The sequence below is a fragment of the Aulonocara sp. 'chitande type north' Nkhata Bay genome, linkage group LG4 (genome assembly GCF_057382095.1).
Source record: "Aulonocara sp. 'chitande type north' Nkhata Bay isolate Kocher_YH1m ecotype deep benthic linkage group LG4, A_spYH_male_GT1.1, whole genome shotgun sequence".
In the NCBI taxonomy this organism is placed as follows: Eukaryota; Metazoa; Chordata; class Actinopteri; order Cichliformes; family Cichlidae; genus Aulonocara; species Aulonocara sp. 'chitande type north' Nkhata Bay.
The window spans coordinates 11,992,064-12,014,412 of NC_141347.1; the positions used below are offsets into that span (position 1 = coordinate 11,992,064).

Here is a 22,349-nt window from a genome sequence, read left to right on the forward strand (position 1 = left end):
ATAGGAGCTGCAGTCTATAGGAGATAGAGGGTTGCACTCGAGAACAGAAAGGTCAGATTACACACAAAAAACCCTGCATTGTTTTGTAAAACAAAAAAACAAACAAAAACGATTTCAACAGATGAAACCAACTTATTAACTTATACCAGAATGGGAAGAGAAAAGTGCGGACAAATGGAGAAACAACACATGGTGGGTAAAACACCACATCAACTGTGAAACATGGGGGAGGCAGTGTTATGGCACGAGCATGTGTGGCTGCCAGTGGAACCTGGTCTTAGTCTTTATTGATGATGTGACGAATAGAAGTAGCTGAATGAATTGTGTGGGGCTGTACTCCCTGCTCAGAAGAGCCAAATGCTGCAAAGCTGATCACACAGCTCTTCACGGTACAAAGTGATGATGACCCAAAGCAAACTTCAGAAGCGACTCAAGAGATTCTCAATGCAATGGCCATGTCAGTCAACTCAGCTCTACCTAGTAGAGCAGCTTTTCAGTTACTAAAGACAAAACCGAAGTTATAGAGACCCACAAATAAACAGCAAATCATAGCAGCTGCATTTCAGGGGAGGAGACATAGCAGCTAATGATGTCCATGGTGTCATGAGCTGGCTGTGTGCAGCAGGCAGGATGGGACAGCTTAGGATAGGACACAGCTTTGTTGCTGGTGTGCAGGTGATACAAAATTAAACTAAACTAAACTGCAAATCCGGAACCTAAACATACGGAGAAACACACGATGAAATACACAGCCATGAATGAGGGAGAACACGATAGTGGACTGAGGGAAACAGAGGCTTAAATACAGAGGGAATGATGAGGGAACAGAAAACACATGAGAGACACAGCAGAGACGAATTAGACACAACAAGGCCAGGGGAGCAAAACTAAACACACTAAACAAGGGTTGCAAGACTTTCACAATAAAACAGGAAACAACGGAACGCAAGACTATCAAACGAGCTTGACACAGGCAGACAGGGAGGAGTGAGGGAACATGAGAGACAGAGTGAGAAAGAGAGAGGAGACGAGAGAGACATGACAGGCTGATAAGGATAAGGATGATGGGCGGGAGGGAACATGGAATGACACACAAGGAAGAGAACATGGGCGTAGAAGAGGGAAACAAGGCACAAGGACTGGGTCAAAAGGACCCAGGACCATGACACATGGGTTCTAGAAATCAGGAAGTTATTGACTGCAAAGGATTTTTTTTAAATCCAAGTATTAAAAGCAATATGCATTTAAAATTATGTTGTTTTTTTCCCAGTTAACTATAGATATTTCTGTTGTTTTCAAAAGCAAAATTTAAAAAAAATAAAATCTCTGCTAAGAGACTTCAGACTCTGGAACAAGCTCCTCTGACATGTTTTTATCAGTAATTATTTGAGCGCTGTATAGTGCTGTAGTAGTAAATGCAGCATATGAATTTATATGCTTGGAGGTGTAGGAGAAAATAGAGAGGCAGTAATCAGCACTATGGCCTCTGCGCTGAGGTGAAAACCTCATAAGAGTTGTTTGTTCAGGCCTTCTGCTATCAGGCTTTTTTTGCAGAAATCAAGGTTGTCATGGGTTTCAGTTTTACTGGTAAAAAAAAACAACATGTGGTCAGATGCTTAGTATCACATAAAGAAAAGGATATTCTAGTTATTCTATTTCCCATGAATCAGTCTACTCTTTGCCTTATCTTGTCTTTTGTCCTTCATACCTGTTACATATTGTATCTCTGTAGGAGGTACAATATGTAGCAAAGCTGTGGTATGCAGTTTGATATCACTGCCCCTCCCACAGAGGAGCTTTGTGAGGGGCAGAAAGGGCCTCGCTGACTCTGAGAAGTGCAACTGCAAGAAAGAGTGTAAATCACATTCCTTTAAAACTTTAAAGAGTCACTCAGGATCATGATTCTGTCTATGATTTTTGTGGGGGAGGTTTGCCTCACCTCACTGTTTAATGTTCTCCCCAGTCAGCTTTCTGTGGCTCTGGTGGCTGGCTGAGAGTCATCCAGGGTCACAGTCAGTTTACCAGTCCATGCACGTTCCTTCTCACAGCCAAGGAGTCTGCAAGCGCCGTTCTCTTCTGCTGCAAATCAAGGAGCCCATTGGCTTTTTTTTCTAATTGTTTTTAAGCATCTGTTCTTAGTTACCATTTAGCGAAGGAGGGCCAGAGCCAAAAGAAAAGAGAGGACGAGGGAACCCCCGCTATCCCTCTCTGCTGATGACCTGCTTGTGCTGGTTTTGCTTTGTAGTTGGAGCGTTTCTGTTTTTGTAATCATAGGTGACATCCTCCCCACGCACACAATCAGAGTTGAACTATGCACATACTAACATTCACTGTTGACTTTCCATGGCTTTGACTCAGGCACACACTTTCACTCTTAGTTTGTTGATCATTTATCTCTTAGGAAACACAGTGCAAGTGTGAACTTCCCTTCCTCCCTACCTCTCTCTCCCTCTCTCTCTCTCTGTCTCTGTCTCTCTCTTGCTCTCTCTCCATGAATGTGTCTCTTTGTAAGTAGAAGGAAGAAAGAAACGCTTGTTGTGCAGCCTGTGAGGTGAGGCTGAGTTCTTTGCAACAGTGTGGCAAAGAACGGTGACAGCCAGTGGATACGAAGTGAGAAATTGCTTCAATTCTACAAGACAAAAAAAATGTCTGCATAAACAGTTAAATGAGGCCTGACCGAACGGAACCAAGACTGAATTGTCATTATCAGGAAAATAAATACAAAGTGAATGTGCAAAGCTATCTACCCATTTATTTTCCTCTGCTTATCCAGTTCAGGGTCATGGGCCAAGGTGTCTTGTGCCTAACCCAGCTGTCATAGGTGAGAGGCAGGGCAATTTATACCTGCAGCCAGTTTAGAGTCACCCACCAATTAAAAAGCATGTATTTGGACTGTGAGCGGAAACCAGAGTACCTGAAGAGAACCCACATAGAAAAGACCCAATGTTCTATATAAACCCAGTACCCTCCTACGAGGTAACAATGCTATCCATCACATCACTGTTCCACCAATGTACACCGATCAGGCATTTCATTATGACCACCAGCCTAATGTTGTGTTGCTCCCTTTTTTGCTGCCAAAATAGCTGTGACCTGTCACGTCATGGACTCCACTCGACCCGTGACCCTGTGCTGTGGTATCTGGCACTAAGAGGTTAGCAACAGATCCTTTAAGTCCTGTAAGTTGTGAGGTGGAGCCTCCATGGATTGGACTTGTTTGTCCAGCACATCCCACAGATGCTCGATTGGATTGAGATCTGGAGAATTTGGAGGCCGAGTCAACACCTCAAACTTGTTGTTGTGTTCCTTGTTTTGTGCATTATCTTGCTGAAAGTGGCAACAGCCATCAGGGAGCACCGTTTCCATGATGGGGTGTATATGATCCGTAACAATGCTTAGGTAGGTCGTGCGTGTCAAAGTAACATCCTCGTGGAAGACAGGACCCAAGGTTTGCATGTAGAACATCGCCCAAACCATCACACTGCCTTCAGCAGCTTGCCTTAGTCCCATAATGCACCCTGGTGCCAGGTGTTCTTCAGGTAAATGACACACAGCCTTGTGACATTAAAAGAAAACTGTTATTCATCAAACCAGCCCACCTTCATTGTTGGTGCTTTCAGTCGTGGATAGTCCTGCACCTATGCACCCCATGCACATCAAACTGTGATACACTTTGTATTCTGACACCTTTCTATCAGAAACAGAATGAACTTTTTCAGAAATTTGAGCTACAGTAGCTCATCTGTTTGATCATAATGCAGGTGCCAGCCTTCGCTCGCCACGTGCATTAGTGAGCCTTGACCGCCCATTGTCCTGTTGCTGGTTCATCACTGACCACTCCACAGTTTAGCGCTTGTCAGACTCATTTAACTTCCTTAAGCTTGCCCAATTTTCTTTCTTCTAACACGCCAACATTGAGGACACAATGTTCACTTGCTACCTCATATATCCCACCTAGTAACAGGTGCCATGATGAAGAGAAAATTATTCACGTCACCTGTCAGTGGTCAGAATGTGATGCCTGACCAGTGTATAAACATTCCTTTTTCTGAAAAAGTGAGTTATGTACAACAACATGCATAACAGTTCAGGTTCTGAAGTAGCTGGCTGCAGTGCAAAACTATCAAATGCCTATAATTTGACGTATTATGTAACAACTGAAATCCAATATTGAGCAAGAACTGAGTAAACATTTGCTTTTCAAAATGACAGCAACTGGTTCCCTCAGTTTTTAAAAGAAGAGGTGATGCAATGCAGTGGTAAACCTTCTCCTGTACCAACTTTGTCGAATCGTGAGGTTGGCATCAAATTCAGATTTTACATGTTGCCGACACCATTTTCTAACATTTCTAGCATTTATTAAAACAATATATTTAATACACCTGAGTCTTAATCAGTAATGGCAGTGTTATAGAGCACAAACAGTAAATAGACGCACAAAGTCATAGCGTCACCTAAAATTGCAGTGCTCCACCTCCCTTGTGTTACAGTAATTTTCAGCCAGTGGTCGGACATATTCAGCAGCTTCCAATTTGCGTGACTCATTTGTGTCTATAGACCCACAAAATCTGAGAAGTGACTGTTTCTTTCCTTTCTTCATAGATCAGGAAGCTTATGTCTGAATCAACATGAACTGGAGCAGATCTGCTCTTCAATTCCAAACCAGCAGCTGCGCTTTTCTTTATTTTTATTTACTCACTAGAGCCGCTTCTGCTGTCGCTAACTCTAAGATGCCTTTTCCAGTTTTGAATCAAACCCTCCTGTGTTTTTTTTCCTTGCTATACTGGTCAACTATAATAATCGCTCCTAGGAAAAGGCATTACCCTGATCTAAAAGGGGTGTGTGGCCAATGGCAGCCAGGTGAATTTAAAGCTGCAAACACAAAAACAGGAGATTCTGAAGAGAGCTTAAAAAAACAGGCTCATCTAGTCATGACAGAATAAATGATCTGTTTTAAGCAGAATCTAGAACAGCGTTTTCTGGGCCATAATCAGTCAACAAGTCTGATACTCGGCTGATTTTTCAGTGCATTCCCAGTAGTTCAGCTTTTCGTCCTCAGTGCTCGTGAACTGAAATTAGACACATCCAGCCAGGAGCCGAGAAGTGGGCCCAAGTTTCAAACTTGGGTTGTTTTCAATTACTATAGCAGTGCACAGTTAAACCCACAGCTAAGTAGTTGCCTGTGTGCGGTCGGTGCCGCTCGCCACTCTGGTAGGGTTGGGATGTGAATGGGTTTGTTGGGCATCCCGTGTGTTTTGTGCTGTGGGTGCGTGTGTGTATGCGTTTCCTCTGTGCTCAGCCTTTGATACTGTCTGTCCTGCCAAGCAGAAATGGTTTCCTGTGGTTCAGAGCTACCCAGCTGGAAGAGCAGCTTGGAGGTTAGGGTGCAAATATGACCACTAAGTGTCTGAGCTCCTCACTCATCTTTGACCCACATCAGTGTTGATTGGCTTATGGTGCACTCCATGTCCAAGATCCAAGTCAGAACTCCCCCTTAAATCAGACTTCTAACTTGGAACCCCACCAACCCCATACCCAACTAATGCGCATGTAAAGGTTTAAATGTTGCAGTCTGTACTAAAGCTGTTGTGCATTTATGACTCGCTAAAGAAGCCATACACTTAGAACTCACTCTAGAATGTAGTGTGAAGCGCTTTGGGGTCCTTAGGGACTAGAAAAGCACTATACAAATGCAGGCCATTTTACCAACTGACCAGGCTCTATGCATAAGCATGCTGCGGCACTGCAGCGTAATGCCAGTGATACATGAGTGGCTCTAAACTGCTAAGGAGCAAAATAAATACATTTTTCCTTGCTGCTCCAACTCTACCACTACAACACACTCAACTCCAGTATATTGCCAGTCTAATGTAGTATGAAATCTAAGAAATCTTTGCTCATAACACTTTCCACTCAATGATATATTGATCTAAAAAAGACACACAAAAAATGTTTAATAATCCACATTTCTACGTGGGCTGGACCAATGAAACAACATGATGTAAAATTGCAGAAAAAGTTATGATAGTTTTTGACTTTCATTTTTGTTAAGTCATAGAAAATGTCCTTGTTTTTAAAAAATGGACTGTCATTTAATTGTTTATCTGTTATTTAATTACTTTGGTCTAGCATGAATTACAATGGGGCTATTTATCAGTAGGAAACCTGGCGTGGAGTCCTCACTGGGCTGATTCTGGCCCCCAGGCCTTATCTTTGAACCCTTGTGTTGCACTGTAGCTGTCAGTATGATTCAAAAACAATGATGTATATCCGAAACCACAATGTTTAGCTAAGTTCTGAGCATGTCATAGGAAGGAATAGCACAATAAGGGACTGATATCTGAAGCAGCACAGGAGCTGATCTAGCTGTAGTCAGTCTGTCAGTCTTAGAGGCTGGATTCTTGCAAAAAGAGACACTTTTGTAGGCATGAGCTTGCTCACTGCAGCAGACACACAGCTAAACTCTAACTGTCTGACATCTCCAGACCAAACAATGTATCACTGGTGGTTTGAATAACAGTTTAAGGGCATTGCTATAAAAGCTGCTCTCATGCTATGCAGCCCAACCCAGAAAGACATTTTCTCATTAGGTTGTGGAGAGCTTTGAAATGAAAGGAAACATGGTTAGGGTTTGCTTTTGTGTCATTGTGAGTTCTCGGAGGGGTTAGATGGGTTTAATTACATTCAAACTAAAATATTTAAAGCTTTAAAAGTCATTGTTTGAACTCTAACAGATTGGTCTACAAACACGAGCCACGAGTGAAGCGCTTCTTACCTGAAGAGAAATCTAGTTAAATGACCACACTGATTCTTTATTTAATATAAAGAGATTGACTTGCACACACATTATTCACAACCCTGCTGGGTCTGATTGGCGTACAGCACCGGCCCCAACAATTTAAATGATTCAGATTTGCTGAGTGGAGGTTTTCCAGCGAGTGTGTCAATTCAATTGCCTGAAAGAGGCTGAGTGAAATGATTTAAACAGTTGTTGATAGAAATAATTTAAGGAGGGAGGTGTGCCTGTCACGCCAGGTCCACTTTTAATGTGTTATCTTGATTTAAATTGAAGCTGCCTGTAAAGATGAATGGAAAGCAGTAATTATCAATCCAGCCTCACCAAGATATGCCACGCTGGAGAAAGAACGTCGATCCAGAAATAAAAATGTGATTGAGTTAAGCTCCATTACTTGTTTTATAACACAGTATATGCTGTTTTTGAAGGCCATGAAACGGGTACCAGAGTCTCCTGTGTAGCTCTGTTGATGCGCATGTCATTTATCCTCATCTGTGTCACCACAATCATCAGCAGCAGCCGCAGAAGCAGGAGGGTAATAATAAACCTCATCAGCTCAGGAGGTCGACCTTCCTTCATTAGAATTAATTTATCTCTCAGCTTCTCCGACTTAAAGTTGGAAGAATTCATCTTAAGAACCCTTTTCACCCAGAGGTTTTGTTTGTATGTTTTAAGATTTAACATCTGTCTGTTTTATGCCCATTTCCTATTTTAGAGAGGAACAAAGCTGTGAGGCAGAGTGAGTGACGATTGGCTCCATTGGGTTCATGCTATAGACTGTAAACAAAAGATGGATCCAGAGACTGTGACATCATCTGTTGGTTAGTGGGGCCCATCCTTAAGAGAAACTGACTTAAACTGCATGCTCATATGATAGAGACTCATCAGTCGCACCATATCCTTGACCCATTTGGCCTTTTGGACTCTAAATGGGACAGTAATTTACAGCTGTGAGAAGAGGTGAAGCAAACGAAATGAACAAATGAAACATGTTGTTTTCATGATTCGGCTGTGTAGCAGGCAGGAAGTGGACCCAAACGCAAGCTCACAGAGGCAGGAATGAACTCAAAACACAGCTTTATTGCTGGAGGGAAACGGCGAAACAAACTGATAAGAAACTACACTGGGAAGCAATACACTAGCACACAGAGAAACACACGGCCATGAATGAGGGAGAATGCAACACTGAACAGAGGGAGACGCGAACATAAATACACAGAGGTTTAACGAGGGAGGTGGGAGCACACGGGGAACACAGCTGACACAGATAATCGTAACGAGACAGGGCAGGAGCAACACAACATGACGCATACTGACGGGAGACTGTCAAAGTAAAACAGGAAGTACACAGAGGCGCAGACAGGAGGAGAGAGGGAGCACGGGGAGAGCACAGACATAACGGGCTGGGGAAAACAGGGAATAAAACAAGAGGGGAAACGAGGGCTCACAGATACACAGAGGGGCACACAGGGGGTAAAAGTCACAAGGGGAAGTCACATAAGGAACAAAATACAAAAATACATGAAACTAAGAATGCTGGGCCAACATGGCCCAGGATCATGACAGCTGTAGTCAATAAGACTTGAAACTGGTGATTGACACCATAAACTCTTTAGAAAAGACTTGACGTACCTATCTTCTCCACTTAAACAAAAGTAACTGTGACATGTTTGTTGCTCATATTCGGATGAATAACGCTATGTTATATTTTCTGGGATTTTTTAATATCTTCTAAAATTATTGACATTATCAAGTAAACCCAGTTCACCAAATGTGGATAAGCCTTTTTCTGTAACTCGCTCCACATGAACAAAATTGAGATCTGTTATATCATCCAGCTTTAACTGCAGGTTTATTCTTAAACAGTAGCGGGGGCCTTATCAGTGGACCGACTTTATCTGTATTTTCAGTCGTTACATTTGCTTTAAGCATCCTTATAAAGGGTGTAACCACTTTTGACTCCTGAGATTTTCTCTTTGTCATGTTTTAAACCTAATCAAATATATCACAACCACGCCAAGTTCTTCAGGCTAAATGGTGGCAACATGATTGTGTTTTCTCAGAGTACAGGGAGGGAACTTCTGGAAACATTACACTTTTCATGTTTCCGCATCACTTCATTGTAAATGTTCATTAACACCACGTGAAAGTATATACAGTGTACAGGGCAAGGATTTGCAACGGTCCAAAACACACTCCGCTCATTCGTTGTGTAACTCAACGATCCAGCAAAGAAGCCTTCTGAGCCCTCAGCTTAAATAGCCCAGGAGTCCAGGTAATCAGGTAAATTCACAGCAGGTGCGTGGGCCAAGGGCGGGAGCCCAGCTGAGCTGGTGAGAGAGGCAGACAGGTGAGAGAGAGGAGAGGGAGGGGGAGAGAGACACAAACTAAAATCAACATGTAGCCTGAAACCTAGGTCCACCAAGGAGACACAGAGACCATGACATTGTTTGAGATACCTTCAAAGAGACATGAATCACTTTTTTTCCAGTGACATGAACGTACATTACATTACATCCACTGGTGTACAGTAATTTTTACCTTCATTTTACTGAACATACTATTCATCAGTTTTCTTTCTCTCTGCAAGAAAATAAACTAACTAAATAATTTCAAAGTGTGTGTTGGATCAGCGTTAGCTCCTGTGCACAGGATCGGTCTTGATCAAGTTCACTCTTAATGCAGACAGTCACTCAAACACACACTATGCCTGTGAGTGTCTTAAGGCACTGGTACAAAGATCTTTCAGTTCATTACCTGGTTAAAAACAAGAAGTATAATTCCAGCAGGGCCTTTAAAGTCAGACAGAGAAATGCAGCAGCAGATACTAAAGTGTGGGATATTCCTTTTACAGGTGACCAACTGCTGAGAAGAAAAAGTGCTCAGCTCACAAATACAAAGCTAAAAACAAGTAGATAAAAAAATGGAGAGAAACCAGGATTCATCGTTTATCACTTTTTATTTAATCAAGCTCTACTTTTTGCAGCCCTTAGTCAGTGTCTTTCGTTTTTGTGACTCACGCCGAGGTCAAATTATTGGGGCAAGGGCTGTTTTGTCAAAACTGATGTCCTATTCAGTGTTACGCATAACAGTCAGCTCATGACCTGCTTTAAAAATATGACTCATTCGTATGACACTGAATGGTTAAAAACACAAAGCAAAACAAACAGAAAGATAGAAACACTACCTAGTCTTTCACAGCGTGGTTAGTGGATATGCTGCACCTGTCACTCAGACACTGTTTTTACACCACACCAAGACCTTTTAGGCCACATGATTATAGCCTGCTTTCTGACCAGCTTTGCATCTTGGCTTGTTCTCGTGTCACCGTGTCTGTCTGATGCATCATTTTTTCCTTCTGTCGCTTTCATTTCTTTTGCTGAAAGCCCGTTCTCTACCATCTGGTGATGATGATAATCATGATGATGATGATGAAATCCATTTATAGGTCTGTGTTCTGCTGTCATGATGTTCTTAGACTAGCAGAGCAAGTACACAAAGCTCCCTCACAGTGGCTTTTACATAATTTTACATAATGTCTTTCAAAATCAGAAAGAATATCACGTATTTGCTAGTTTAATTCACACGTAGTTCATTGTTTTGGTTTTTCTGGAGAATTTCAGGAGCGTGACCACGCCTGCAAACATGCTCTTTCCGGTTCTCATCTACATAGGTTACCCCAGTTCTACAAGCTGTTCATTATCATTTACGTGCCCTATCCTCTCTGCCCTTTTTCTTTTACTTCTTCACTTCTCAAGATTCAAGAGCTTTATTGTCAATACAACAGTATACAGAGCATACAGCTTACAACAAGGCTGTTTCACCCCAAGCCCCTCATGGTGTATATAAAAGATATATCTCCAAGAGATATAAAACTAGAAATTACAAATAAATAACATGCTAAATTTCGGTAAAATTAAGGGATAAAAAGGTACTAATTACTAACTATACAGTACTATATTATACAAGACTATACTACTACTGCCAGATGGGAAGAGGGAGAACAATGCATGTGAGGGGTGGAAAGTGCCTTTCACTATGCTGTTTGCACGTCGGATGATGTGCCTATTTAGTACATGAGGATCTGCCTGGGGGATGCTGCCAGTCCCCTTCGAGGCCTTCTCCAAACTGCAGCTCAATTCATGTCCAAGCCAATCACCTTTACCTACTAAAATGCTGTTAAACCTACAATCCGGACATGGGCCCAGCAAGTGAATTGCCTTTAAAGTAAATTCAAAACTTAACTTTGAACTTTGAAGTATCCATTGAGCAGCAGTTCTCTGGTTGAAAATACCTTTTTGATGAGGTCAGAGAATGGTCAGAGTGCTTTGAGCTGATTAAAAGGCAACAGTAGCTCAAATAATCCCGCATTACAGCTGTGGTATGCGTAACAATTGGACGAATCTCTGAACACACAACAAGCCAAATCCTGAACCATCAGACATGCTGCCTACAGCAGCGGAAGACCATGACGGGTGTTATTCCAGTCAGCTAGCAACAAGAAGCTGTTCACACAGGCTTGATTTCTGTTGCAACATTCAGATGGTAGGGTCAGAATTTGGATTAAAGATAATGATAATAATGATAATGTCACAAAGTAATCATCTCAAACCTGCTTCCTGAACACGACGATGAGTTCAAACTCAAATGGCCTCCACAGTCACCTGATCTCACTCCAATAGGGCACCTTTGGGAAATTCTCAGCCAACAAGTCAACAAGTCAGGTCAATATGAACCAAAATCTCTGAGGAATGTTTCCATCACCTTGTTGAATCTATGCCATGAAGAATTAGGGCACCTCTGAAGGTGTCAGGGGGCTCAACCAAGTGCTAGCAAGGTGTATGTAATGAAGCATCTGGAGAGTGTGTCACATGTCCATATCTCACACAGGTTCATGCTCCCACTCTGCACTGTTTGTGTGGCGAGTGGGAGCAGTGGATCTGTTATTGGTGATAGCTCAGGAAAATGATAGGATGATCTGAATGTGAAGAAAATTGCAAAACCCATTGACAGCACAACACAAGAAGAAATATTAGAATCCATGTCATCTGTCTATTCTGCCTTGGTCCAGAACTTTGAATCAGCACACACTGCTCTGTTGAGTAATTCATGTGGCATTGTGAGAGGAAACAGCGCTTTCTCTGCTGAAAAGTAATCAGTCCAGTGAATGCTGTGGGAATGCTATTGATTAGCACTGCAGCACCATGGCTGTAAAGCAGGGGGACGTTGATGTTCAGTGACTGGTTAGTGTAATGTGAAACCCCTCCCCCTCAGTGCAAAGAGTTGACAACTTGGCCTCATGTCGGGCGAACGCCTATTGTTGTGGCTCCAGCTCAAGTAGTAGAGAGGTTTGTCCTCCTGATGCACGGTGACGCAAGCCCACCTTAGCTGGGAAAAAAAGGAAATGTTCATCTATAAATCTGTGTCTCTCAGTCTCACAGACCAGAGCAGCTATCAAATGCTTTATTTTATCTACTGATCAATTTATCCATCCATAAAGTGATGTCATTGCCATGACAACATATAAGATGCAAAACAAAGCCAATTGATTACTTGATTATTTCAGAAGCATAGAAGCAAATCTCTAACAGCACATGATTGAAGAAGTGGTGAAGATGGTAGTAACTGAAATCCAAAAAGGTGTTTCAAGGATGAGCATCTTATTGCAACTGAGCTCCAAGGTTTTCATGAGGCAGTGGTAGACTAAGCTGCTACACAAACAGATGGCAGATGGGAGGACAGGTTGGTGAGGGTCATTGACAAGATAGATGAGAGAGAGCGGGAGAAAGAAAAAGATGCAGACAGGTGCCATTAGGTATCAGGATAACATCCTTAGACCCACTGTTAGACTGGACTAGCCTGCTCCATTATTTTTTGCACTTTGATTTTCGAGTTGCCTTTGAATTCAGCCTTGTGAAGTTGATAATTTTCATTTCCATCAAACAATGTGGCATCCTTTTGTTTCTTACACCTTACCCAGTCCTTATAGATATCCAGCTTAATTTTTCCCCATTGAGATCTGATGTTTTCAAAGTTTTTCTTTAACTTTTTTTAAAGCAGTGTACATGTTTCCGTGGCTGTTGCCTAGCAGCACAGGCTGTCTTGATCATTTCTGATTTGTGGAAACTGTGGAAGATCAAAGTCAGTCAAAACTAGAGCAGACTGAAGCCATTATACTGTTAAGATGTGCAGCACATAGCCGTCATTCAGTTACAACCATGAGGTCACTTAGAGTCCAAGCCCTTATGTCTGGACGCTGAGCAAATAAATATGAATGTACCCCACAACGAGCGATCGCCTGGGGAGGATGTAATGGGCCAAAAGGGTCAGAGAGAAAAGCTCCCAGAATCAGTTATTGAGACTATTTATAGAGAGATAACCGTGCAACAGCAGGTGGTGTTGAAAGAGACCGTCCATTATTTATCAACAGTCTTTTTGTCAGCTGAGTACACTACTGACTCACTACTTATATCAATAAATGCATGCATATGTGTGTCTTTACAGCTGCCCTATATCGCTGTCTATCCTTTTCTGACCCTCTCTGTTACGATCGCCATGGGGATTTAGGTGCTGTTGTGGCTTGTTCTCAATCACTTCCTCATAGTGCTTTCTCCAGTGTCCGTTCCTGTGCATTTCCAGGGTTTGTTTAAATTATTCACATCAGGGCCATTACTAAGAACACTCACCCCCTCCTATACGATCATCTCCCCCCATCAGGATGAGATGGGTGGTCTGTTAGGATGGGAGGGGTGCCACATTTCCTGGGTTTTCGCCACAGTGGAGTAAAAGCGCCTGAGTTCTTTTACAGTGGATCCACTCACAGATGAATCACTCCCAGCAACACTTTTTTGGGGGGTGAATTATTGAAAGCCTCTCCAATGGGATGAGAGTGCACTGTTAATCTGTGTGATTTCAGGCTTTCGTGCTGAAGTACAGATGTCCAGCAGTCAACAGTCTTTAACAGAGATGTGGTAGTGCGCTAGTCATCGGTGTCTACATCCACACTGCTGAAACGTATTGTGAGTAAATGTAGTGCTTTTGCCAAGGGTGCCTAAAACACTATAGGCAAACTTCCAAAAGCAGCTTCTACAAGTGGTGTAACATTACATAAAGTTCTTCTTTTGGTATGACCCTTTGTATCACAGGTATATTATTATTGCACAGAAAACAATAAGAAGGCAGAAGGCCTTGGTATTTCTGCTGAATATGAGCTCTGCACTGTGATGTTGCAAATTCAGACCATGAGCATAGCATAAACTCAGTATGTAGTGTGAGTTAACACATTATACACATTTCTTAAAATTGGCAGGGTGTCTGCTCAGCTTCTGCCATGCTGGATGCAGGGTGGCTGCAGCTGCAGCTTTTAAAGCTTTGCAGTAACATGAAACATGACTTTTATATCATCACTTAGACATAGTGAACATCACTTGTGCCTGTCGTGTCACTCAGACATGAATCGGCCAGCGCTGTCAGCATGTTGTAAATGTTTGGCTTAAAGGGCATAGCAAAATAAGATGTTTTTTTTATTTACCAAACCAAACGACTGGAATCCATTTAATACACCATCACAATCCTAGTCAGTAATGTACTTACACTAAGGCAATGACATATTTTTGTTTCCAGCATGAGTAACTACCAAGAAACCTGACCTCTGCTTTTAAATCAGCTAGCGTTCTCTGATTTTTCTAGAAATTGACTCTTTCCAGGCGGCTGTCTGATGCTGAGCAGCCAACCGCACAACAATTTGCTTATCACGACTCGCTCTCAATCATTGTGGCCTCACTCTCTGTTCTTCTTTCAGCCGACTTAAAAAAATCACACTTCGTGAACTCTGGCCTCCTGCTGACAGTGCTGAGCTGGCGGTCGGCCTCCAGCCCACCACTCAGTTGCGTGCCGTATCTTTGTCATTTATCTAAATCCCAGAAATCAATTACAGCACTCCAAGGTGCCAGGGTGAGGGATTTGAGTTTTAATTTACTCCTTGCTCCTCAGGCACTGGCACATGCCCCTCTCCTGGCATTGAGGCTTATTGAATTAAGCAGAGGTAGACAATTCTCAGGCTTTACATATCTCGGATATTGGCAGCTGCACATTTTTGTGTTTACATTTCCCAGTGTTGCTTTTGTAGATATGACTGGCCTTGGTTTTTATTTCGATTTCATTTTGGGGTCTTTTCTCTGTTTAGCAACTTAGTTTGTTCTTGGCAGTGTTCTTCTTCTGACTGACTCTATAAGTCAGAGGGGCCAGTTCTTTGGAGTTCCCCTTACCAGATTAATTTAATACTGGATTAGTGTGCCAAAATCAAAAGAATTTACTTTAAAGTATCCATAACAAAGTCCATATGCACTCTGAGACTCTCCTTTTCCCTTTGGTCCAGCTAAATTAACAGTCTTCACAATGAAAATGCATCAGAATTCACCAGTTCAAACAGATCTGGATTGAAAACGCGCTACATTGTGTTCCCAACACATTCTCATTCCCAGGACATCAAAGAAACAGGAGAAAATTTTCATCCAGGATTTTATTTTCAAAATCTATTCAGGTAGTTTTGGTGGCTATACTGAGTCAAACTGAAAAAACAAAACAACTATCATTGACCTCAAGTTTGACGCGGGACACAAGCTCCATTCTTCTGGGTGAAAGTCTCATGTGTGGCCCACATATCCACCATGACCCTGTGTTTTTTTCATCCTACTTCTACTTAGGGACAAGCCATGTTATTGTATTTGTCCACACAGTTACAAGGCTACAATATCACAGATATATGACTGGTCAGTTGCAACAAGAAGGGTGGGGTGATACCACCCTTCTTGTGTTACCATGTAAAACTATGAAGGCCCAGTGTGTAACAGCAGCCTAACAGCCACAGGGATGCAGTAACGTTAGAAGCACTGCCACCAGTGATAGGTCAGCACTAGCCCCACGAGGGAACCTGCTGTTAAAAGGTAGCCCAGATTGAAATGACTTCAATCTGACTTCAATTCTTAGCAATGTTGTTTCAAATAAAAAGAAACTATAGCTACACATATTTTCTCTATTGAAGACCACAGTTAATACTAACAGTAATGTTAATGGTGGAACATTAATGCCTGACATGTCCGGGGTCTGGTGACCCAGTGCGCTGTGATTTAGTGGTTTCTCAGTGTGTTGTATTTCTGGCTCTTTTAGTTATTCCTTAGTATTTATGGTGATTTCTAGTCTTTAGGTTTCTGTCTCCCCTGTGTTCCTTCTGTCACGTTTAATCAAGTTATGCTTTCATGTCTATGCTTCTCATCGTTTCAGTGTCAAGTCCGTGTCTCTGTGCCTGTCTCATGTTTCCTGTTTTACTTTGACGGTCTCATGTGCTATGTTAGTGTTTTCAGCTTTGCTTCCTCACGGTCTTGTTGTACGTGATTACTCCCAGCTATGCTCTCCTGCTGTCTCATTCCCTCATTATTCCTCTGTGTATTTAAGCACTTTGTCTTCGTCTGATTGTCTGCTTATCATCCATCACTAACGTCCCATGTCTCAGGTATTTGTGTGTTTCCTAGTGTTCCTGGTTTTTGTGTATTTAGTTTCCCCAGTTTAGGTTTTTGTGGTTAGTTTCTCATTTGTCTGTTTCTTATGTTTGGTTCATCTTCTGTTTTTCGGCGTCAATAAAAGGCACGGCATTTGTTATAATACAGTTACGTTTCCACATTTCGTTCATCTGTATTTGGGTCCACTGCTTTCCACTCCACACTGTCTGCCTTGACATGACATTAACAAAGCTGTTGCTGTTAGCTGGCTAACTAGCAGAGGTACCTTCTGTGCTGATGATGTGCCCTCCTCCTGCAGGGTGAAGATTAGACAGCTGTCCTCAGTTCACAACCAAGTTGAGCATTAAATGTGTGAATTGTTCCACACTTTACTTTTGAGTTTTCCAACGAGGTTAGACCCAGTCTTGGGGTCATTACTCTAAAAAGTAATGTATTACACATTACGCATAACTTGTCATAAAAAAGCAGTGCAGTTTTTTATCATACATACTCCCTGGAGAAAGTAATTTGTTATGCCATTCATTACATTAATTTTACATTACACTCTAAATTGATAGCTATATAAACCTTAGGCTACAGTTCTATATACCTGTCCCAATGAGAATACACAAGTAATCTTTCTTAGATTTTTTTTTAGGTATAAACACAAAACCAACCCAAAAGAGACTTTAAAGCAGTAATTCTACTGTACGTGTACAAATGAAAGCCATAATGCTGCTAGCCTGACTCCTTATCACTGCTGCAGTCTTCTTCCTGTTAAAAGAGAGTTTTTCCTTCCCACTGTCACCAAGTGCTCGGGTCATCAGATTGTTGGGGTTTTCTCTGTATTATTGTTGAGTCTTTACCTTACAATATAAAGCAGCTGTGTAAATAAAATAAAATAAAACTGGACTGGTAAAACAGTTTCCCCTTGGATGAGCCTCTGCTTGTCACAAATGTCGTAATGAGACACAAGCAAAATGAAAATATTTGTAAAGAGTAGGGAACATTTGTGTGTGTTTGCTTCAAATACTGAAAGGTAAGTGTCAGAAAAGTAGTGACATTTTATGTCGGGTTTTTTTCTCTCTTTTCCTTCGTGGCTCTATAAATAGCTGGGTGAATTTTTTTTCTCTCTCTGTTGCCTGTCTGTTTAGTTACAGTTTTATCAGGTTGAAAGATGGCACATTTTTCTGACAAGCAATTTCAAAGATAGCATCTCAATTTCAGACTTGTGCATGCCATCCCTTGAGATGGCCCCCCTGTTCTGCTGGGGTCATTTCCCAACCTGTAAAACAATTTCTTAAACCAGCAGCAGACGCAGCTTCCTCTGTGGGAACTGATATCTGACCACGATCATTTAGATAACTCTTCAGAACCCCATATCAGAAGGCACATAAGCTGCCCCCACTTCCTCACTGTGTTTAAATGTCCACGCCGTCAACAGCTACTGTTAGCACACATCTAACACCTTGCAGTCTACTGACACGGCAGGGCATGGGTTTCCAGAGAGGTGATAAGACCAACTGTGTTTGAACTCTGTGGCCTCGGTGTTGCTTTTTATCTTTCCATAAAGATAGCAGTGGAATCCATTAGCAAGCATGTGGAAGAAAAAGAGGGAGTAAAATGCTGCGCTTGATGTCAGCTCGAAATGCAAATGCACGACAGGCTGCACTCTCAAGCTCTCACTGCTTGTTGTACATAAAGCGGTAACTGGAAGATCAGCCGTGTTGAACCTCCGCTTTTGGTTAATCCTCCCGTGACAGGAAGATATGAAAGCTCCTCGACTCCATGAAAAGAGAGGAGGTAGAGGTTTGTCATTGTGCTCCTCTTAAAGCACAGTGCAGCAGGGTGGTCAGGTTTCAGGCTGGGGTCTCTGTGAGCTCAAATGCTTTCAGAAGAATAGAGTCAGCATTTGGAAATGCTGGCAAACTGCAAAGGAGTCTTCCGTTACTCTGAGTGCACCTCACAGACAAACAAACGCACACACCCTCCACCTCCCTCTCCCCTTTAGAAATTCAAAACCCCCTTTTTTAACTTTGTGAGGGGACGTCATGGTCGAGCTGCCAGCCTGGGAACAGCGGCAGCCAGTACGGGACCAGTAGCTAGAAACTTGAGGAATAGTAAACAGAGCGAGAGTGTGGGTCAACAGAGAAGGCTCAGAGAGTGCATTTCCATTTGGCTCTGCCAGCCCGGCGTAAAAAGCACCGAGATGATATGATGACTTAATGCAGTCTCAAGTACCTGACTTTTTACACCAGGCTATTGTGGGACTGATAGCGTGTGAGCAGAGGAATGCTAGCAGCAGGTCTGTATGCCACATTATGCCCTTTTAAAGCAGAACCACTTAAAGAATGTTTTCCAGCTTTTATTTTCCCCTGCCTGAAAAGGTGTGAATGAGTCAATACAGCACAGAAATATCACTGTGTGACTACGTGTCATAACGTTCAGCACTTTTAAATTTTAGTTAAAGTGTGTCATTATTAACCCCTTTAAAGCCTAAACCATCAAATAACTCCCAGAAAATTCAGTGTCTTGAGTTTTTATTAAACCTGCTGACAAATTTTAAAAAACGATTTTCATATTTTCTTTTTTTCTAATGTATTTTGTCATTTATTGAGGTTTTTCATGGGGGGGATTACACTGATGATGCAGAAGTCTCTTTCTGTGTATCAAATATGATGCACTAGGCATTAAAGCACAACAAACACTACTGTGTTCTTCTCAGCCCGTCACATAACTTTGGTTTACGCACACAGCCAAACAGATCTATACATTTTGGCAGCATTATGAAGTGAAAGGCACATTATTCAAACGTTTATTGCTTATGGTTTGTAATTAGGAAAACATGAATTCATCTGCAAACTGATGCAGAAGATTGTTCACATAGTTGTGTCGTCAGCATTGCTTATGATCCTCCCAGCGTGTTTCATCCCACACATTTAGTGTGACCTTGCAATTCTTTGGCTGCTCACTCCTTTTTTTAAACTTCTCTACTTTTATCTCCATCCAAGGCCAGCTTCCTCCCATTTGTAAGAATTTGATAAAATAAAAATAAAGGCTTCTTGAAGGGGTTATATTTAGGACGGAGCACTCTTTTAAAGGTTTTTTAAAAAGCAAAGTAAAAACGTGCAAATGCCTTTGTTCAGTGACCGAGATGGACATCGATTAACACCTAATCGGCTGTTTAACATTTGTACATGTACAGTATATTTTCTTTCTCTTCCTCTAACGCTGCTCTGTTTCCTCCTTCATTTCCACCTCATCCACTTCCTCCTTACCTCAAGCCTTGTCTCCTAAACTGAAGTCAGGGCTCTAGCACACAAAAACGTGCGTAAACATGTTGATTTATTCCTGGTATTTTTACAGTTACTCAGAAAATAAGACATGCAACCATCCTGTCTTCGGGCATCTGACACAAAGCTAGCTAAAAAAAAAAAAACAGCTGGTTGTTAGCTAACAGAAAAAAAATCACACTTTCCTTCAAAAAGGTTGATTACACTCTCACATCGTATGAGAGTTTATTTATTAAGCGTCCAAATCCAACAATGTTGGATCCACTTCAAAGAAAGTTTCATTAGCTGTTGCTACTAAGCTTCACTATCTCTTCAGATTACTTTCACAAGGTTTTACAGCTTCTTCCAGAGTAGATAGATATGGACACATAACAGTTCACTACAGATGGATGGCAACCGAGGTTGTTTGTCCTACATCATCCCCCATAGCTAAGATTATACACTTGAATTAGGAAGGGGTAAAAAAAAAAAACAACAGAATTCGATGGGTGGTTGTCTGCAATCTACTGACATCTACTGGTGATATTTTACTCAATTTACCTTTAAAGTACACATTTGCTGTCTCATTAACAATGCCTAACAACTTTTGCAGTATATATATAATAAATGTGAGAATGGGATAGACTTTCTGTGTTTATGTGTGGCCTCCTTTGTGCCGCAGGGCCCTGTTGGAGCTGAGGAAGTGCCGTCTCCTGATCCATCCCAGTCACAGCAGCCCAGAGTCCAGCACAGCTTTGTCCAGGAGCATTTCCAGGCACAATACAAGTGAGTTTCTAAGGATAAAATTTGATTTAAATGAAGTCGACATTAAGGACAAATCAGTTTGTCACATCTTGCTGGCTTACTATCATTACGTGAAGAGATAATGGTACAAGTGACTGCTGAAACCTTCCCAGAGTCATTAATAGACTGTATTTCAAAGATGCGGGTAACTTCCTTGAAGTGGCATTTTAATGTATGTCACAGAGGGAGACCAAGAACAAAGGAGTGGGGGCACACAAGAACACAATATAGAAAGTTAGTGGAGGAAAAAACTGTGTTTATATAGATGTATTACATAAAAGCAACAGTTTAAACATCATTTTGCATTAAAAACCTGTTTTTCACCTTTCAGACTTAGTAAAGCATATAAACTATTTAAGTGAAAATCACAATACTACCTACAGTAAGTTACAGAACAAGAATCAACTCATCCCTAAGTACTAAAAAAAGATTCCTTTGTGCATCCAAAGGAGTCTACTCCAGTAGAAAGAATTGGGTTTAAGGGATTTTTGCAGAGGTTCAACAGGTGTATCCATCTTTTATATACAGACTATGGTTGTAACTTGGTCTAACAGTTACCAGACACAGAAGGCCTGTCAAACTGTTTCTCCCATTGAATGACTGTAGCAAGACAAAAGTGACTTTGTAAAAAAAAAAATTCTTCTGAACCAAAAACTATTTGCCAGCAGACATTTCTTTCTGTTTGGCTGAAATCAGCACATACCATATCAAGCATCTTGTGAGTTTTGTTTGCACAAAGGTCCACTGCCATGTTGTCAAGTGGTCTAAATGTCAGGTTGCTCTGCAAGAGAAAGGTCACGACTTAAATAGCTCCTGCGGACACGTCTGTCTCATGGCACTCCTGTGTTTCGTCCAGGCTCACACTGTGTAGATAAATGACATAAATATTACTGAATAATACCAGTGAAGAGAGGGGGTCAAATCACACAATCCACTTACAGGCTCACAGTACACGGTGTTCAGGGTTCACCGGTCAGATTGCAGAGTAATTGCTAAATACGGCCGATTTAATGGAGATGTCATAATTTCTTTTACAGAGAAGCCCTCAGAGACACACATGCCAGGTTAGAAGGACTTTAAATCTTCGCCCACACAAACACACACACACAGCACTAATTACCAGGCAGACAGAGGCAGTTATTCTGAAAAGGCCCAATGAAAAACTGGCCTGCTTCTCTAACCTCTGAGCCTCTTAGAAAAACAGAAATCTCTTAAGTACTTATTTAGAGTGCTTTCCTTTTTGTGCTGAAACAATTAGGGATGTCACAATGGTCGAGTATTTTCTCTGTTGTAATGCTTTGTGAATATTTTTCAATCAAAGACTTTTCTTCCTGTTTTTTTGGAAGGTGGGTTTTAAGGGGAAAAAAGGGGGAAAGCGCTTAGCACACTGTCTTATTAACATTTCGGTGCAGCTGGATGTCCTCATGTCTCCCACAGATCAGTCATCCTGGAGATAAAGAGGCGGCTGATGTACACGTCTGTCAGCTGCAGCCTCCTGAGAGTGGAACAGGTCGACTTTATCTCAATGGAATTTTTAATCTTGTCCGTTAGAAACTACGTTTATGCCGCAGTTTAGCTTTCAACGCTTTGCCTCGTTGGTTAGTTGAGTTAGGTTACAGTTTACTTCTATTATACCTAACATCTAAGCAGTTGTTGCTGCTGCTGCTGATTTCAAATCTAATTTTTTTATAAACAAGACTTTTTTATAAAAGTGCAGGCTTTCCAGGCTGAACTGCCTCTGATGCGTACTCTCTGTGGCCTGTACCTTCTTCCATCTGCTAATTCTTTGGAAAATTGGCAGCTCTGTGTGACTGCCAGTATTACATCTGTCAGAGCGCATCGCCTAATTGCCACCCTCACTCTCAAATGTTTCAGCTGTGACACACTGTGTGGGTCTACATAGGAAGCAGCAGCCGTAGCAGCCCGGCAGGCAAGATTTGTTCCTCTCTCCCACTCAAATAGTGTCCTAGCCAGCGAGAG

General features: G+C 41.8%; 1 protein-coding gene across 1 annotated transcript in view; it reads left to right on the forward strand.

Annotated features, from left to right (window-relative positions):
- usp43b (ubiquitin specific peptidase 43b) overlaps nucleotides 1–22,349 on the forward strand; it is an 87,605-nt gene that overhangs the window by 12,912 nt on the left and 52,344 nt on the right. The window contains exon 3 of the mRNA XM_086288442.1: nucleotides 20,248–20,351. Within this exon, the coding sequence (XP_086144568.1) occupies nucleotides 20,248–20,351 (104 nt within the window). The remainder of the gene's footprint in view (nucleotides 1–20,247; nucleotides 20,352–22,349) is intronic.